The 19,569-nt window shown below is 42.4% G+C and overlaps 1 protein-coding gene across 7 annotated transcripts in view; it reads left to right on the top strand.

The window, feature by feature from the left end:
• The window catches only part of CTNND2 (catenin delta 2), a 943,187-nt gene that overhangs the window by 539,770 nt on the left and 383,848 nt on the right, over positions 1-19,569 (top strand). For 3 of the 7 annotated variants that reach the window (XM_030927650.1, XM_030927651.1, XM_030927649.1), the window contains one exon: positions 1,059-1,629. The exons of 3 other annotated variants lie outside the window; for them this stretch is intronic. In XM_030927650.1, coding sequence (XP_030783510.1) covers positions 1,059-1,629 — 571 coding nt within the window. Of the gene's footprint in view, positions 1-1,058; positions 1,784-19,569 lie in introns of those variants that run through there. One more of the 7 variants, XM_010356598.2, reaches the window with a different exon arrangement.

The following is a 19,569-nucleotide window of genomic DNA, read 5'->3' as shown; positions in this document are numbered from 1 at the left end:
ATTTCAAAACCCTCCTTCCTAGCTTCTCTCCAACTCTGTGTACAATCCTATTCCCTTCACACCAGCAGGCTCTCAAAATCCTCTCTGCTCCCCGGGAAAGCCTGGAAGATCTGAGACCTCCTGCCCAGAAGTGGTTGACAATGTAGTGTTTTCATTCGAATGCAAATTTGTCTCTGGACAAGATTCAAGGAAAGTGCTTTCCCCTCCAACTGTCTCTCCAGCTCCTCCCCAGCTCTTGTTGTCTTTTGTGTTCTTGTAAATAAATGAGAGGCGAATGGCTTTCAATTGGAAGACACAGCTGCAGGGGGCTCTTAAAGGGAGCTAGAGAGAGAAAGATGCTGAAAGATTGGGCGCCCAGTGGTAAAATCTAGAAAAGGGAGGCTTTTTTAGTGTTCTCATTTCCAATTGCTCTAATTCCTCTAGAATTTTTTTCATGCTAAAAAGACGAAGCGAATTCATTCTGACTTAATATTTTTCCCTCCGTTTAACTTTTCGTTGTCCAAAAAGAAGAATCCACGCGGCAATCGCAACAGAATAAACTGTAAGAAGTATGTTTATTCTTGACGCTCTCCAGATAAGTTTGTAACTCGGCCAATCTTGGAGGTAGAAAGTGTATCCAATGAAATGACGTGGGGCAAGGGTGGGGAGGGGGGGGGAAGGAAAAAGATTTACTGCCCGAATTTCTCATTAAAACTAACATCGTGATTGCGACCAGGGAGATCATGATTGCCCTGTCGGGGGGCCTTTAAAAATCTTTATGTGACAAATGCGATGCTTCTGCTATTCCCGAAATAACATCGACATGTAAGCAAACACAGGTCTCATTTGTCAAACGTGACTTCCCTCCAGTAGTCAGCTGGCCTGTGCCAGTGTCGGGACAAGAAATCCGCCCCAGAAGAGTTTGGGGCGCAGGTTCGTGTCCAGTCCTGAGCACAGCTGGGCTCGCAGAGCCGCCGGGCACCCGCGGTGTGCCCCTACTCTCGGGGCCGGGCTGGGCCGGGTGGGCCGTGTGCTTCTCCCTCGCTAAGTGCGCGTGTTCTCTCCTCTCCCGGGCACAGGGCACGACCAGCCGCGCCGGCCACCTGGCGGGGCCCGAGCCCGCGCCGCCGCCGCCGCCGCCGCCGCGGGAGCCGTTCGCGCCCAGCCTAGGCAGCGCCTTCCACCTGCCCGACGCGCCGCCCGCCGCCGCCGCCGCCGCCGCCGCGCTCTACTACTCCAGCTCCACGCTGCCCGCGCCGCCGCGCGGGGGCTCCCCACTGGCCGCGCCCCAGGGCGGCTCACCCACCAAGCTGCAGCGCGGCGGCTCAGCCCCCGAGGGCGCCACCTACGCTGCGCCGCGCGGCTCCTCGCCCAAGCAGTCGCCCAGCCGCCTGGCCAAGTCCTACAGCACCAGCTCGCCCATCAACATCGTCGTGTCCTCGGCCGGCCTGTCCCCGATCCGTGTGACCTCGCCCCCCACCGTGCAGTCCACCATCTCCTCCTCGCCCATCCACCAGCTGAGCTCCACTATCGGCACGTACGCCACCCTGTCGCCCACCAAGCGCCTGGTCCACGCGTCCGAGCAGTACAGCAAGCACTCGCAGGAGCTGTATGCCACGGCCACCCTCCAGAGGCCGGGCAGCCTGGCAGGTAAAGGCTCGCTGCCACCTGGCGCGGCTCACCTGGGCGCGTGGCGGGGGCGCGGAGGCAGCAGCTGGCTAGAGCAGAAGCGAAGCCGGGAGCGCTGTCGGCCAGGTTGCAGTAGTGACAGGAGATAGGGAACGCCAAGGCTTCCCTGGAACAAGTCAGTGTCTTGCCTACAGTTTGTCAGTGACTTCTCTTGGGGAGTAATGTGGTGTCTCCATCTCTAACACCTATCTCACTCTCTTCTCTCCTCTCTTCTCTCTCTGCCTCTCCCCAGTCTAAAGTCTAAAGACTAAATCATAAAAGTAATACACATTTAGGAAAGCATTCCATAGACCTGTTGATGGTATCCAGAAAAAAGCAAAACAAGTAACATTTGCAATATTGACAGGGTCACCTTTAGTTGTCTCCATTTCATTGTGGAAAAAGTAAGGGATTTTCCCAAATTAGACGTTCAGCTTACATAGTTTTCAATGGTAGTGGGGAAATAACGAATAATGAATTGCCTTGAATTATTACCCTTTTGTTTTGGCTTGAATTTATTTACATCTTTGCTAAATTAGTTATTGGGAGAACTAACGGACTTTCCCATACCTGCCATTGGATGTACTTGGATCCTAATACTTGGGACAAAGTCAGCAATGATGAAGTCCCTTGAATTTGTACCTGCTTTATTACAGGGAGGGAGGGGCTGGGTTAGGGGAGACAAACCTGCTTTCCTCTGCCAATTTAGAGGAGGTGACATTTCTGTGGTCGTTATGCCCGTCAGCAACCAGGCTGAGCTGGTGCCTCTCTGCTGTTAGCACCATATGCTCAGCTTAAACAAGACACCATGATTGAAAGACTAATGTTTTGTCTTCTGAAACACCTGACAACTAACCCGGATTTATTGTGAATTTTTTTCCCTTAGAGAAGTATTTGGTAATTGTGTCACTCTAGTAACAGATGCTGTGCTCATATGCTTCCTTTCTTGACACAAATAGATGACTGTGAAGATAAATAGGATTAAAAAAAAGGAACTTGTTGCATGCACAAGGCAGGTGGCCAAGGGCTTCTTTAATTCAGCACAGTAATTGCCAGTGTGGACTGGCCTGGCCTAACAGGATTCAGGCTGGAGTGCCACTGCCCACAAAATTGTGCTAGCTACATTTACTGAAATGAAAATATTCTCTCACTCACTGCCTCTCTCTCTTAAATAGAATTTTTGAGGTAGACAATTATTAGTGCCAACCAAGTGTGAGTACCAAAATCTTTATGCTGTAGGGACTCAGGAGTAGCGATCTGCTTAGAAAAGGGGGCGGGGGAACATGTACTGAAACTTCATGTATATGATTCTGTAAAATAAGTTACCAGATCATGTCAAGAAGTGGGAGATGGGTGGAGTTCTTATGAGACCTCATGACACCCTTCTCAGCCATGCCCACCACCACGGAGAAGAGCAGACTGAGGCGCCGGGAGTCCAGGTGGCCTACTATAGGCCATTTCATTTCTTATACTTACCTCGTGAAGGAAATCAGGAGTCTTAGCTTCCAGTTCTTTCTCCCACGGGTGATATGTGTAGACTTTTGCATGTTCTACTCTATCATTTCAGTAGCAATCGAGAGGGTGGCCACATGGCTGAAGATACCTGTGGAGAGGTTAGGAGAGGGTGAATGGAGCTGAATAGAGCCAATAGCTCCTATCATTGCATCTAAGAAGGGGCTGTAAAAGTACATTGTAAAAATAACTTGTGTTGCACTTGGGTTACACTGTGGCCCAGGTAAGGTATAAGGGACAAACCGTATGCTTCTGAGAGATTAGGAATATTGGAACTCCGAGACCCCCATGCCTTATTTGGTTTGCTTGATACCGTTTGAGGTGTTGTGAAGTTGGGAGCTACTTGGTTTGCTAGTTGAAAGAGCACAGTTAGGTCACGATGGCAAAACAGCTTTTGGAATTTCGGGGTTGTGATTTTAGAGATTTGTCACTGATGACTAGGGAGGGTGGATACAGGATAAGTAGTGACTTTGACTAATTCATCATTCTGTACACACACACACACACACACACACATACACACACACACAGAGTCTCACTCTGTTCGTTGCCCAGGCTGGAGTGCAGTGGTGCGATCTTGGCTCACTGCAACATCCACCTCCTGGATTCAAGCAATTCTCCTACCTTAGCCTCCCAATAGCTGGGATTACAGGTGCCTACCCCTATACCTAGCTAATTTTTGAATGTTTTGTAGAGACTGGGTTTCACCATGTTGGCCAGGCCAGTCTCAACCTCCTGACTTCAAGTGATCTGGCCGCTTTGGCCTCCCAAAGTCCTGGGATTATAGGCCTGAGCCACCGCACGTGGCCACCGCACGTGGCCACTTTCGGTAATTACCTTTAAGCACCTTTTATGTACTGCCACTGATTTAGATCCCAGGGATGAAGTATCAGCCCAAATCCCTGGCCTTGTTTCAAATGAGGAAGACAGAAAATTGTCAAAATACTTTTGATAGCTGGCCAGGGAAGGCTCTAATTAGGAAGTGACTTTTTAATATATAATTTCCAACTTTTATTTTAGATTCAGGGGGTACCTCTCTGGGTTTGTTAGCTGGGTATATTGCATGATGCTGAGGTTTGGGGTACAGTTGATCCTGTCACCCAGGTACTGAGCATAGTACCCAGTAGTTTGTTTTTTGGTTTCCAGTGATGCCATTAGTTAGTACACAGTACTTATACAGAAGGTAACTTTGAATCTGTCCTCACATAGGTGAGTGAGCTGGCCCTATGACTATCTGGGAGAAGGTTTTCTAAGCAAGAGGAACAGCAAGTTCAAGGGCTTATAAATGGGGGTGTGTCTGATATGTTTGCTGAGTAGCAAGGAGACCAGGGGGGTTAATCAGAGAGAACAAGAGCAAACACGTGACTTGAGGTCAGCGAGGTGGGAGTGGAAGGCCAAGTCTGAGAGGCCTTGTACTTTACGTATGTTACATAAATAATTTATTTATGTATTAAATTAAAAAATAAATTATTTATTTATGTAACATATGTAAAGTACCAGCACGTTTTCTGGCTCAGTAGTAAGTTAACTCATATTAACCTAAGTAATACCTACCATACTACCTTGGGTGTGCAAGGAAGAAGTCATCCATCTTTGCTTCAGACATAGAGCAGGTTTATTGAATCCCAAAACATGTCAGTGTCTGTGTTGGGCATATGCAGATGAGTGAGGCATAACCCCTGGTTTCAAGAGACCTGCTTTCAGACTAGACACAGGACTGGTCAGTTTTAAACCCAGTGCAGAGTGAAATAGAAGCTAGTTACTATGGGAGCATCCTAGCGGAGCATCTTGCAGTGGGGTTCAGTGTGCACCCGGCATGCTTCCTCGATGAAGTGGTCCCAGAGCAAAGCTGTAAAGAAGCAACTAGAAAGAACGGTAGCCAGAACAAAGTCAGAGTTGAGAGGGTGTGTGTGGGGTGCAGGGAGGCAGGGGAAGATAAGCGGCAGCTCAGTGTTTCTTGAGCAAAGACAGAGTGGTAGGAGTGGTGAGACATGAAGGTGCAGAGGGAGGTAAGGTTGCTGCATCCCACCGTAACGGGCTTAGCATTTTATCCTTCCGGCAGACAACTGACATGGTCATATTTGCTTGTTAGAAACTTTGTTCTGGGAAGTATGTGGAGGCTGGAAAAAGAAAAAATGTCCACGGCACAGGAAGATTAGCTTTCCAAAATGAATTGAAAGGAGCAGCAGGAGCCAGATACCAAGTTGCATTCTGACCCCATCCCAGGAGCCCTGGCCTAAACAAACTCGCTCATTACCCTAGTAGACTTCACAAGTCCTTTGTGGACAAAGAAAAAATGGGCAGGGAATCACTTTGGAAGCCACTGAAATAGTCCTCCACTGCTTCTTAAAACTCGTTCTCGTTTGTTCCGAAATGGGACAATACAAAAATTATCACTTATAAATGGTTGAGAAAAAAGGCTAGTCAGTGACATAACCTACTTTTTCTATTTTTTCCTGACCCAAAGTTTGGTTAATTTAATTTTTTTTATAAATTAAGAATTAAATGTATTATTTTAAGAAATCTCATGTAGTCTCCAGCAACTTAATGAGGCAGATATGATTTTTACACCCGTTCTACAGATTTGAAAACTAGAATGTTTGCCCAAACAGTACCCTTGCCCAAAGTTACTTGTCTAGAAATGACAGGGATGTGATTTGAACCTACGTCGCTTTGACCCCAGAATCTCTGTAGTCTTAAATGTACGTGATGCATAGTTAGAGGTAGTATATTTTTGTGTCAGTGGAGAAAAACACGAAGGATGTAGAAATGCAGTATAAGTTTTCAGCTTATTTAAGTGACTCATGATTTTGAAGAAAGTAATAATAATATCTAAAAAAAATTGTCAACATCCTATTGAATGTGTGACTGTAACTTCATCGGTACCAATTTTTGTTCACTTTTACAGAGAGAATAACATAATCCTTTCACTTTGGGGATTTATAGCTAAATTAATCCTGTTTTGAAAAGAAATACGATTGTAAATATGCATTAAAGTCAAACATCAGAAACTTATTTTGAGGTAAAATTGAAATGAATGAAATGGAGACTCTTAACCAATGATTTTAATCAAAATTGACCTAATATGGAGAGGAATTTGGTCAAGGCATGTCTAACTTGTCCCCCATTCAAATGGACCTAAAACTCAGTATTTAGAGTGGATCGTGCACTGTAAACACTGAATCTTTACTGTTTAGAGATTTCAGACCCATTCCCTGACTGGTTAAGGCTTCTAGGTACACTTTATATAAGGAAGAAAAAATAAAAAAAAAAAGAGTCTAATCCTAGATGAAAGCTTTGCAGTCTCTGCAGTGAGGTTCGCAAAGGACTTGTGAAGTCTACTAGGGTAATGAGCGAGTTTGTTTAGGCCAGGGCTCCTGGGATGGGGTCAGAATGCAACTTGGTATCTGGCTCCTGCTGCTCCTTTCAATTCATTTTGGAAAGCTAATCTTCCTGTGCCGTGGACAAGCATCGCACAGTTCTCATGAACATTCTGCTCACTCTAGTGCTAGATATTTAGATTTTCCCACCAGCACTTAATGTTAAAAAAAAAATTCCAGTGTAGATATACTAATTAGAATATGATCAACCTGTGATGTCAATCAACTTTAACCTTTTAAAGGTGGTTAAGGCTGACTTCCTCTCAACTGGAGCTTCCAGAGGTTCTTTCAAACTAGACCTAACTGGGCACTCTCCTAATGACAGTGATTCATTGCCTTCCCTTCTGGCCATGCCTCCGGGCTCCAGCCCCTTCCTCATAAGCATTAGGAACCCAGTGCCTGCCCCGGCTGTCTTTAGAATCAATGTAATATGGATCTCCCTTCTGCATGGTGCATTCTTGCATCCTACACCCCCACACACTTGGGGAGTGCAGGCTGATTTCCACACACCAACCATCTCCTGCTTCCACCAACAAAGCAGTTATTCAGCCAGGCACTTACCCTCTGGAATTCTGGGACCCCATGTTATAGTAGGGAATCCATACCTCAGTGGCTTCGTGCAAGCTCATCTCTCTGGAATTCCTCACCTCCCAGGAAGGCAGACATGAAACCTCTTCAGCAAACCTTCCATCCTCTGTATATGCTAAGCCCAGTCTAACAGCGTTCATCGGCCTACAGGTCTGGAACTCACAGAAATGGTAATCAAACATTTCTTTTGTACATTCATTTGATATAGCACCTCTATTCAACTTACCTTCATATCCAATTTCTATCCAACTGATGTCCAGGTCAAACTGAAGTGGAAACAGTGCAATTGTAACACTCCCATATGGCAAGTTAGTGCCTCAGCCCAGAACTAAGAGTTGGGATGGCTAGGTGGCCCAAAAGGTCTTCCTGGTGTCTTTCATTTTTGTTTCCTTCACAGAAGTTAATACCTACCCTTCTTTTCCTACCTTATAGCAGCCTTGTAAATCAAATGGCGATAAACAGACCCTTTTTTTGTTCTTTGGTAGGAAAGTGGCATCTTTGTATAGAATTCTGTGAAAGTCTTCTAATATTATTGATTTTATATGATTTTGATTATGCTTTAACTGAGAAAATGTGCCCTAAAAAAATGAAAACTATCTAAGATAATTGTTCAAGATGGCATCCTCTGCTTACTCATTGTTTCCCCTATTTTCTAGACACCTCAGAAAATAAAAGTACAGGAATACAATAGGGAATGAAGTCACAAAAGAGACAAAAACACAGAGGCTGGGCGCAGTGGCTCACACCTGTAATCTCAGCACTTTGGGAGGCTGGGTGGGGGGCGGGCAGATCATGAGGTCAGGAGTTCGAGACCAGCCTGACCAACATGGTGAAACCCTGTCTCTACTAAAATACAAAAAATTAGCCAGGTGTGGTGGCACGTACCTGTAATCCCAGCTACTCAGGAGGCTGAGGCGGGAGCATTGCTTGAACCCAGGAGGCAGAGGTTGCAGTGAGCCGAGATCATGTCATTGCACTCCAATCTGGGCACAGAGCGAGCCTCCTTCTCAAGAAAGAGAGAGAGAGAGAAAAAGAGAGAGAGAGACAAAACCACAGAGACCAGGGTTTGATTGTCGCCAACAAGCAAGCCAAGTGAAAAATTTCTAGAAAGTAGAGTGACAAACAATTAAAATATAGGAGTGTTGTCTTTTGAGGATGAGCTGTCTGGACTTTGGAGGTGGGTTGGCTGTCTTCTGTGAATTCCTGGACAGGCCCAAGGGTCAGAGCCGAGCTTGAGGGGGTGGGGCCGGGGAGAGATGGGCTGAAGATAGAGGGATTACTTGAAAGTCAATGTTCAAGACAGTTCTAAGTTGGCACCCCCTGACAAACATCTCTCCTACCAAAATGGTGACCCTGTAGCCATTGCTTACTCTAAGAGGTGTTCTCTTGAAGAAACTTCGAGACTTCTGTTATTGATGCTGGTTTACATTAGATAGTACAGGCGTATGGAGTGGTAAGGAAGTCGGGACTGCTCCCCGAACCCCCACCACTCATTCTGAAGGAAGACTGCCAGTCTGAATGCCCTGCCTTCCCCTCCAGAAATTCTAACTGAAGAATGCACAGTGGCAAATACTGCCCTTGATACTGTGGAAAGAAGCTGTCACTGGGTTTTTCTTTCTCAAATATGACAAATTATCAAAGATTACTGAGGAATTGGAAAGAATTAGTGGCATGAAAAAGAGAGACCAAAATAGAAAATTGATGTAGAAAAGGGAAGTCAGTATTTATTTCTCTTTAGAATAAGAAATACACACACACACACACACACACACACACACACACACACACACGCGCACACACACACAAAGGCATTCATCATTCAGATCTTAAGCTCAGCTGGTTAGAAGCAGATAATGCCACAGTTTTTTCTATGGCTGAGTCAGGGTCTTAGTCTGTTTAGGTTGCTATAAAAAATATCATAAATTGTGAACTTACAAACAACAGAGATTTATTTCTCCTAGTTCTGGAGGCTGGAAAGTCCAAAACCAAGGTACTGGCAGATTCATTGTCCCATGAGGGCCCACTTTTCGCCTCATAGATGGCCCCTTCTTGCTGTGTCCTCACCTGGATCTCTCTGGGGTGTAAGGGCACTAATCCCACTCATGACAGGTGACATGAGGTCACCCTCATGACCTCATCACCTCCCACAGGCCCCACCTCCTAACACCATCACATTGGGTGTTAGCTTTCAACCTAAGAATTGAGGGGCGAGGAGAGCACAAACATTTAGACCCTAGTAGTCAGTTCGCTTGTTGTTATTCACATGACCAAAAACAGTCCCCTTCCCCCAACTTGGAAGCTTTTTTCAGATATGTAATATTTACTGTATGTAGTCAAAACAAATTGACTTTCTGTACTAGAAAGCATCACTAACATCACTAGGGTACCATACCAGTTGTTTGTTTAACAGTATATTCTCTGGATAATGACAACATTTGAAAAAGGAAGTGGGAGAATTTTAGCTATAGATTGGCTTCATCAGTTTTGTATTGAATGAGAAAATTAATGTTTTAGTGAATACAACTGCTATTCAAATGATTATTATATGTACATAACCCAATAAATAATTGAACTTTAAAATATAAGTGCACATACACACATATTAAGGCTTTTGAGAGCAAAAGAATCAAAGGAAAATTTTAGTTCTCCTTAGAACTGTTTATTACACAACAGACTTCCTCTCTTCTCCAACTCGTTTTATATATGCTGAATATTATGTTGAATAAAATAATAAAAATTAATAAAATATTGATATAGAGAGGTTATAAAATGTAAGTATAGGGAATTACTGATCTGTGAGGCTGTTTGTCATTTCCTCCCTTTAAATTATGTCGAGAGTTAGGGTGTCTTTTTCTTCTGGAGTTATGACAGAGGTCATTCTGTGAGTGTTGGTGAAAGATACAAAGCAGTAGAAAAATGATATGGGGAGAGTACATTTTAAATTTGCATTTTAGAAGCTAAATGTCTAATTGTTTAAAAGGAATTTGTGCAGCCTACCTATGACCTATCTTACACAATCTGAGGAAAAAGGCCTCTGTTTAGGATGTTGAGATGTAAAACATCTTAGTTTACATGTTTTTCAAAATATTTGAACCCATTTACAAAGACAACTGCATGTTTAATCCTGTTCTTGCCTGTTCAGCTTATTCTTGTTCATACCTTGAAAACTTCATCTGTACCCCTTTGATGGACAGAAGCCACACAATCAAAAAGGAACACTTAGCTTAGTTCCCCCAGCAGTCAGCACTCTGGAAAGCAGAATGGAGACTTCTGGGCTCCCTGAGGCTTCAGCCCACAGGTCTGGCCTGCTTTGCATCTTGATGTAACAACAACAACAACAAAAGTAGATTGGGAGCACCTTGTTCTGGATTATTTCCATGGAAATATTCATAATGATCCATAATAATGAGGTCTGGAAGCCAGACTCCAGATGCAGTGTTGGAATATTGCACTGATGGGGTATTGAGACGCAGCTGTTGAGAAATAAAATGCCACTCGTTGGTAAGGAAGAATATCTGTGTGAATATGGCCATTAAAACTCTGGTAAGTGACTAATTAATAAAGTACCAAGTCATAGATTTCCCTGCATCTGTAGTTAATCAGGACAATCAGAAGTTTGTGGTGATGAAGACTCTGGATCGACTCCTCCCAGTAGCTGCCAAAAGCTACTCCCAGAGGGAGAGGCAGTTTGAAACAAATCCTAAGTACAAGGCTTCTCCCGGCTAAAAATTAACCTTCACAGATTAAATTTCTTTGCAAAATTAAATTAAATTTCTTAGGTCAAAAGACTTCTGTTACAAGTCTGAAGTCAAATTATGTTGCTCTTCTGTACAAAGATATTACAAATTCCAAATTTTTATCACTCCATGATTTCCTATTCTACCTGATCTCAGCTGAGAAGGGTTTAGGGTGCCTGGGTAAAGTCTTTCTAGGGGTCTTTTCCCTATCTTCAGTCAGGACTGTCTCTTTCTTGAAGGGTATGGTTACAGTAGTTCTTTATAGCAAGAGTTCACAGGACACACATGGTTGTCACAGCACTGACCCCACCCTCCTCAGACATCACACTTGATCCAGCCCAGAGACCTGCAGAAGGAAAGGGAAAAGGCAGAGGCAGGAAATGTCCTGCCATCTATGCCTGGCCACAACCTGTGACCTCCCAGGGACTTCCCAGCAGGAGGCATGCTAGGGACATGCCCCTAGGTGTAGCGTGCTAGGGGCAAAAAGCAGCCTCTACTTTTAAAGATACCCGCAAACTTCCGACACTAAAACCTCATCTAAGAAGAGGTTCCTTCCTTCCCTCACTTTCAGGAATTGATATTTCTGTGGATATTCTGAAGCTCCAGCCTTAAAGGGTCTGTTGAGGACCAAACCTTGACACATGCTCCTCAAGATCCTACATCTAGCCCCAAATCTACTAGTTTGACCCCTAGCCATGCAGAGCTTGGATGCTTCTTAGAGACACCTGGAGATTGTTTGAGCTATTCCATTCCCTGGGTCCCTCCCCTGAGGTTCTGGTCTGGAGTGCACCTGTCACAGCATTGCTCCTCTTTAAAAAGTCTCCCAGACAAATGCCATGCATGTTCTTTCAGGGTTGAGAGGCCCTGAGCTATCCTTACATATGTGTGTAAGGATAGCTTACACACATTGTGGCAATGCAGGGAACCTAGATACTTGCCTCTCCAGAATCACCCAAGAAACACCGTAATCATAGCAAAAATGTTCCAGCCCACCCGTGTCTAAAAAATCCACCCTGACCCAGACATGGTGGTCAGTCCCCTGTAGTCCCAGCTACTGGAGAGACTGAAGTGTGAGGATCACTTGAGCTCAGGAGTTTGAGACCAGCTTGGACAATGTAGTGAGAAGCCTGTTTTCCTAACAGTTTGGGAATAAATGTTTTTGGTTACAAAGAGTACAGGAACAAGGGGCAACAACGTACTGTCTTAAAAAAAGTCCACCCTGGAAATGGAAAGATGTTCTTTCCCCACTAGAAGTGACTCTTGCCCCAGCTGTCCTGCTCATTAAGGCCTTTGAAGTCCCCCTGGTGTGGGGCCCGGCCAACTGTAGCTAAGATCAGTCACTCTGCAGCAGCTGATAAATGGCCAGCACAGCTTGTGCTTGCAGAGCCCAGGCTCATGAGCACCTGCATTGCTAGTGTCTAGCTATACTCTTGACCTGTGCCTTTCTTGAAGCCACTTGTGTTTGCCTAACAAAGCAGGGGTGCTGGGCACAGTGGATCACACCCATAATCCTAGCACTGAGACAGGAGAGACCATGGCATTGATGGTCTGTCTCTGGGGCTCCTAGTGACCAGGTATGTATTCATAGCTAGACAAATATGTCCTGGCTTCTCAAAGGGTGGTCCGCGGACCAGCAGCGCCAGCATTGCCCGAGAACTTGCTGGAAATGAAGAACCTCAGGCCCTTCCTCAAACCCACTGAGCCAGAACCTGCATTCCAATTAGGGCATTGATATGCATGTGGCATTTTGAAAAACACCAAAATACATGGCTAGTAAATTTGGTGCTACTTTCTATTTCCCGTAAGATAGGAAACCCAAAACAGATATTGGTTACACATGTCAAACCATCCCTGTGTGCTTCGTATGTTTCACTATTACCAATACCAGCTTAGCCATAGGTTCCTACTGGTTCTTCATTAAGTTGGAGCCGTGCATGAGGGGTGGGATATTACACTCCATCCGTTTCACTAGAGAGGAAGAACAAGCGTCCACTGAAAGTAAAAATGCAAAGCTTGATACAGGACGCCACATTACTCATTATACTCCGTTACCACTATCATTATGTTCCAGATGCCTGCCTGTCACAAAAAGAACTGAACAAAAGAAGCCTGTTTCCCTAACCGTTTGGGAATAAATGCTTGTGGTTAAAAAGAAAGTTCAGGAACAAGGGGCATATACTTTTATAGGGATTAGATCACATGGACATGCTTACCATGATGTCCTGGGCAGTGATTTTGGCTTTTAAATTATTTTTGCTGGAAAGTATTTGAGTCCCAATAGTTTACAGTGTTCATTTTGTAAAAGGTGTGATGAATTTTAATCGTAACAATAAATTGTATCAGAAAACCTCATCAGGAAAGTTACAGGAACAGATTCTGAGTTTTGTACGCTGCCAGAGACTGCATAGTATTCAAGTTATTAGTAAGAGCAGCAAAGCTGTGCTAAGTTAGTATAATATAAGAAAATCTAGCACTTATGAAATATGATGAAGGGCATTTTTTTCTTTCCAAAAACAGATTTATAATAGGATCATTTTATATTATCAGATGGCCTGTTACACTGAAATTATTTGGTTTCAGTGCAATTTTGTCTTTGAAATCATGTGAATTAATAATGCCCCTTCCAAACCTAAGTCTGAAATATGACTCTTAACCTATACGAGAAATGTGTCCTTCTATCTTTACATTGATAACAGCATGATATAAGATGTCAAATGAATTACAACAAATTAGTGATCATTTGCAAATGAAATTCAGTTGATAGGCTTGATTCAGAATACATAGGGAAGTATTTTGGCATCCTTGAAATAGCAGGTTTAATTTTCGAATTAACATAGGAGTAGGAAGGAGATTTTGGAGTTTTGGGTCAAAAGCAAAAATCAAGAATAAAACAAGTCAGTCTCAGTAAACAGAGTTCAGAAGGAAGAATGTGAATGTGCCCAGTTCCTCATGGATAATCCCGAAGTAGCATTTGAGGCACACCTTTCTTGATGTGCCGCCTTTAAGATAAGTTTTATTATGATGAGGTATTCTTCAGATCTAAGATGTAATATTTGCACCTCTCAACAATTTACCTAGTATACATTTCTGAGATAATGTTAACAAAAGTTATGTTACTTTTTGTATATCTCAAAGTGTTTATATGCTGATACCACTTTTTCCCCCTGGAGTTTCATGATAACAGGTATCAAGCCAAACATTTTAAGAGGTTCAAAGTCCAGAAAAGAGCTATTTCAAAGCCATCAACTATCACAGAGTACAGGCTGACTACCTGCAAAGCCATGTTGCCTAGCGATGCTGACCTGTCATCATGGGCCATACCCCTAAGATCAGGGTGTCCACAAAGGAACAACAGCAGTGTAGATTTCCAAGGGAAAAACTGGCGTCCAGTCCCGGCCCCACCCTTCTCTATAGAAGTTCCCTCTTGCCCTTCAAAGTTGTAGTGTCATTAATAATTATCAACGCATTAACTGATTACACAATTTTTAAAACCTCAATTTTATTTTGGACTTCTCTTCGTATCATCAGAAATTTACTTTTTTTCTTCGTACAACAGCACTTTATCTCATAATGAAAGAACTGTTCACAAACACATTAAGCCTGCTCACTCTGGCCATGTGAATACTATGTTGTTTAGATCCTTCTTTTTCTCCCTCCATCTCTTTGCAAATGAGCATTTGAAACAGTGCTAAATTTGAAGAGACCAGTTAAATGGCAGTATGTCCTTATAAACTATACTGATACTGCAAAATGAAAACACACAAAAATATATTTCTTTGTAAAGGCAGGTGAATTTGCATTAAATTAGAGAGTCATAAATGACAGAGTATATAAATAAAATAATATGAATGAATTCCAATTTTAAAAAAACCAGCATGGACCTGTTTTATTAATGTCATAAAGTAATTGGCATCACCTGTATTAAGTGGAATTGTCTGAATAAAGTGACAAATGATAAATGGAAGGTGTAACACATTAGATGCTTATTTTTTGAAAATAAATATGCCCATCTCCTCTTTTTCTCCTTTATTTGGGACAGGATGGCTCACGGTGTGATGCCTTCATTAGAACCAGGAGGCTTGGGGGTGCCCATTAAAATGTACATTGATGCATCCCATGTGGCTGACCTAATCTGAATCTCTTGGGGGTTGTATTCCGAAGTCAGCATTTTCAGCAAGTTTTCTAGATGATTCTTTGAGGAATAAACTAAGATTTGAGAATTAATCCTATTCTAAGGAATGAAAATTGAAATGCCAAAAAAAAAAAAGAACCTAAGTAGTTGGAGCTGAATTTTCAGCTATGCAGTTCTCCTAAGGTTGTGTGATCTCCCATTGAATGCTGCAAATCCTTCTGATAAAAATGTGTTTGCCATGAAATTTCAAAATTTTGAAATTTTGAGTTAAAAAAATCATTTTCTTCGTACAAGCAATTGTAGTATGTACTCCTAAAAATTTCATATACTTACTGGTGTTTCTTTTAAAGACAGTATTGTTTCAGTACACATAAAATCACTTCTCTGTATATTCTGAAATCTTGGAGGGACACTTCATGTCTGCTGCTGGTTCCCTCTGCCTGAGAACCATACAGCTCTTTCTCCAGTGAAGCTCATTCTCTTACTGTCTGCAGCTCTCTGCTAAAATGTCAGATGCTCAGAAAGAACTTTCTTGATCCCCCATCCAAACACCACAACCTCCTGACACTTTGTCTCTCTTCTCACTGCCCTGCCTCATTTTTCTTCAACACCTTTTCCTCCATCCTCCTGCATGTAATAACTTATTTTCAAAGCCAAGGACCTTGTCTGTCTTGAGCAGTAGGACATCTTCAACTCTTGGAGGTTCCCAGGCACTCGGGGAATGTGTTGAATGAATATATACATCCATAGCGATTAACTAGTACCTATAAATGATAGATGTAAAATCTAGTACATGGAAATTTAGTTGCAAATCATTGCAAAAATAATAAATACTTGTTTTGTTGGCCAAATGAAAACAGAGCCTTGTTGACCCAAGGAAAACATGGTGTGGAACAGGAATAGGCAAGACACAAGGCGGTGAGCCATATGTAGCCCTTTTCAGCTGTGCAATTTCTGGGCAATTTCTGTGCCCATTAAATTAATTATTTTCTGTGTCAAGAACCCCCTGAGATCTGTCACTGGCTTCCTATTGAATTATCAGGTGTTTGTTATTTTCAATTTGGAGATTTAATTATGCCCTATTCCTTTCTAAAAATGATGGCACCTTTTTGTGGTCATTTCGATGTTTTCTTTCCTTAGGAACTTCATTCATTCCTGCATTTTTTTTTTAACAATAATCCATTAGAAAGCACTTAGTATTTTTAAGAAAAGATAAAACTATAACATTCACATTTTGCAATAATGCTTCACAAAATTATCTGAAAAATGACTTATTTAGATTATTTCAAGTTGAAATCTTCAAGTTTTTTTTGAAATTTGGGTAGTTTATGGTAAGAGGTATTCAACTATTTTGTCAAATCAAAAGATACATTTGCATGCAATGACATAATTTATTGATTCAAAGATTCAGTGGCTTGAGGACACCTATTTTGATGTTGCTTTATCAATTGCAGAGCACTTTCCACACATAATCTCTCTCATCTGATCCTCCAACAATACCACTCATATTATTATCTCTGTTTTTACACTGGAGGAAAGCGGGGATCAAAGAGTTTGGTGAGTTTCCTGCGTTTATCCAGCTAGTTAGAGACAGATCTGGGACAGAATTCACATATTCTTATTTCGAGTTCTTTGGGCAAAAGTGACACAGGAAACAGCAGTAAAATTACTACTTTAAATACGATTTCTGTTTCCCTCAAACTGTTGAACACCGACACCCCAAGGCCACCTTTCACATGTAGAATTTGAGGCTGAGCCATGTTGTCACGATTCCTCATGGTAGTTGTACATGGAAATGAGAACCAAGGAATAAATGTGTCAACATAGAAGCAGGCGATGTCTGAGGTCTTGTGCCCCTTCATTCTCCAGTGGTCCCTTCGGCCCACCTCTCTGAGCACCTGGAGTCCATACCTCCCTCCCTGCCACAGGACTGAAAGCAACCCCACAGCCAAGTGGTCAGTAGTCATGTAGGTTCTGAGCTGTTTAAGCATCCATTCAGGTCACCTGTTGCTGCAGGGAAGAAGAGATGGCTGTGAGGTGCCATGGCAAGACATGTGGTAGTTCTTAGACAGCAAATACTTCAGGCTTAGTCCTAGATCTGCTTGAAAGCCCTTCCCAGTTTTGGGGGGGCTCTCTGAACCTGTAGGAGCAGCAGCCAACACAGAATATATGTAAGGAAATTCCAATACCCATTAGCCCTCCTGCATCATGAAATCTTCCTTAGCCTGTAAGCCAAGTACCCATGTTTCAGCTGTGAGTCTTTAGGCTCACTTTCAGAAACGCATGTATATGAAAAACTGCCAGTGCCTGAGCTCTCTAGGCCTCAATTTTGTCCTGTGAAGAGAAGAAATAGGAAGAGCAAAACCCTATTATAAAATTGAGACATCAATGCTGGATGATGTAGGAATTGCTGCAGTAATTGATCAAATGCTTTATAGACACAGGTATTATGATTGCATGACATGATGTCTGTCATGGCAGGGGAACCCATCTGGGCAGTTGGTCTGGTCGGTGGATCTACTTCCCCTTTTCTCTTTGGCTCATCCATGTTTTGGTTGCACTTTGCCATCCTGCAGGGTCTTGGTCAAGGCCGGGTTCCCAGGATTGTTCTCCACCAGCATAATGGGCAAGAACGTTTGGCCTTGACATCTGTAACATTTTAGACAAAGTTGAATTTTCTCCAGCATTTTTTCTTGTGATAATAACAGAGTTCCAGTCCCTGGCAAAGATGTAAATTCTCATGAATGACGTTTTGAGTCCAGTGTGGCGCTTGAGATTGACTTTCAAGTAGACCATAATGATGAAAGAAAATTGCTACTAAACAAAAGGACATTTTATTTGAATCAGCAAATATATACACCATCTAATGACATTTTGTAGCAGATTCCCAGAAAACATTGTGTGAGAATTTTTTCCTTGAAATGGCCCCAAATAAAATAGGCCTTGTTCGTATGGATCCAACATGTTCTTTCTTGAACACGGGTGGTAGAACCCATGAATTCCAGCAGTGACGTCCTTAACCTTTGTTTCCTTGGCCCTTTTCTTTCCCCTAGTTCTCTGTGTCTCTCTTGCCAATAACTGTGCCCACGCTTGAGCAATCGAAACTTGATCACAGTGGATAAAAAGAAGTGTAAATCATGTTCTTTTTAAAATGCCTTATCTGATTCAGAACTATGCATAACGCTTAACATATGTAACTGTATTTTGCACAAGCGTTTACACAGGGAAACACTATGGGCTTATAGTTTTACTCAGAGCACTCTAATACGTAAAAAAGTATAGTATCCTATTCAGATAGTTAATTTGATTATTATATTTGTAATAATATCAGCATATCAAAAGATGGATATCCGCATAGGTAGACTTTACCTTAAGATTCTTCCTCCTTGCCTAGCACCCTTGGTCCTCAATTCGATTAATGACACTAATGAAAATTTCTGAATGCCAAATAAATGCATGTAATAAGAAGATTTTTACATATACCCTAAGACCATGTTACCAGTTAAAAGTTCAGCATATCCTCATTGGTCATCACTGGATGTTTTTTGATGCTTAGAATAAAGGAGTAATGGTAAAGTAACAACTCTAAATGTACCAGTGATGGATAACTTTTATTTGTCTCTGCATTTGGATGTGATGACGGTCTTTTTTTTTTTTTTTTTAATTTTTACATTTTTAAATCCTTAGCAATATTTTCAAAACCTTCAGGAATAAGAATTGCCAACAAGAACGCAAAGTATATTGTACTTAAATATATTCCTGGAAAATATAAGCTTGAGATAATATTCAGAGTGAGGTTGGCATTTGATAAATCAGATGCAATGAACCTAATTATGCAAAACAGTTATTTTGAATCTATCATTCATCAGAGCACTATCTAAATTGGAATTTAATTACCAGCAAAGAGAAAAGTAGGGAACTTGCCTGCCCTGTCCCTTTCTTCTCCTCAGAATACTCAGTGGTTTTTGTTAACACTGAATTCATAGAGTTCTCACCACTTCTCCAATTATTCAGAAATGCTGTTTTCTGTGTACTTAAAGTAGCCCGTGTTAAAAATACCAGTAAAACATTTTTCTATTGGCAATTTAAAAACTACAATGGCTTTTTTTCCTCAAATATTCTAGACAAGAATATTACAATTTTAAGTTTATATGTTCCTACCGAAACAGACCTAACATCGAGCATTTGAAGACTTTGGCTTTGAAGTGCTCCCTGAGGAAGGCAAAATGGAAGGAGAGCTATCGAGACACGGCCAAGATCAAGGAATCACAGCACCCTGACATGTTAATCCAGAATGGAGAGGCTGAACTAGGGCTGCTGAAAGACAGTTGCCAGTTAAATCCCAGTACTCCATGTGGGGATTAGTTGTAGGATGTAGCTGAAGGCTTATTCCCAAAATCAGCCATTGTCTCCTTTGGTTCCTGTCTGTGTTCTGTATTCAACATGGAAGATGCCACCTCTCCTTGATGCCCCAAGGCCATCTCATTGCCCCAGTGCAAATGATTCCCCTGATGTTTCTGCTCCAGTGGTTCTGACTGTACCTCAGATAAAATATTGGCCCTCAGTCAGCGTC

This window comes from Rhinopithecus roxellana, chromosome 3 (genome assembly GCF_007565055.1).
Source record: "Rhinopithecus roxellana isolate Shanxi Qingling chromosome 3, ASM756505v1, whole genome shotgun sequence".
NCBI classification, from domain to species: Eukaryota; Metazoa; Chordata; class Mammalia; order Primates; family Cercopithecidae; genus Rhinopithecus; species Rhinopithecus roxellana.
The sequence above is the reverse complement of the archived record's forward strand: the minus strand, read 5'-3'. Positions and strand labels throughout refer to the sequence as shown.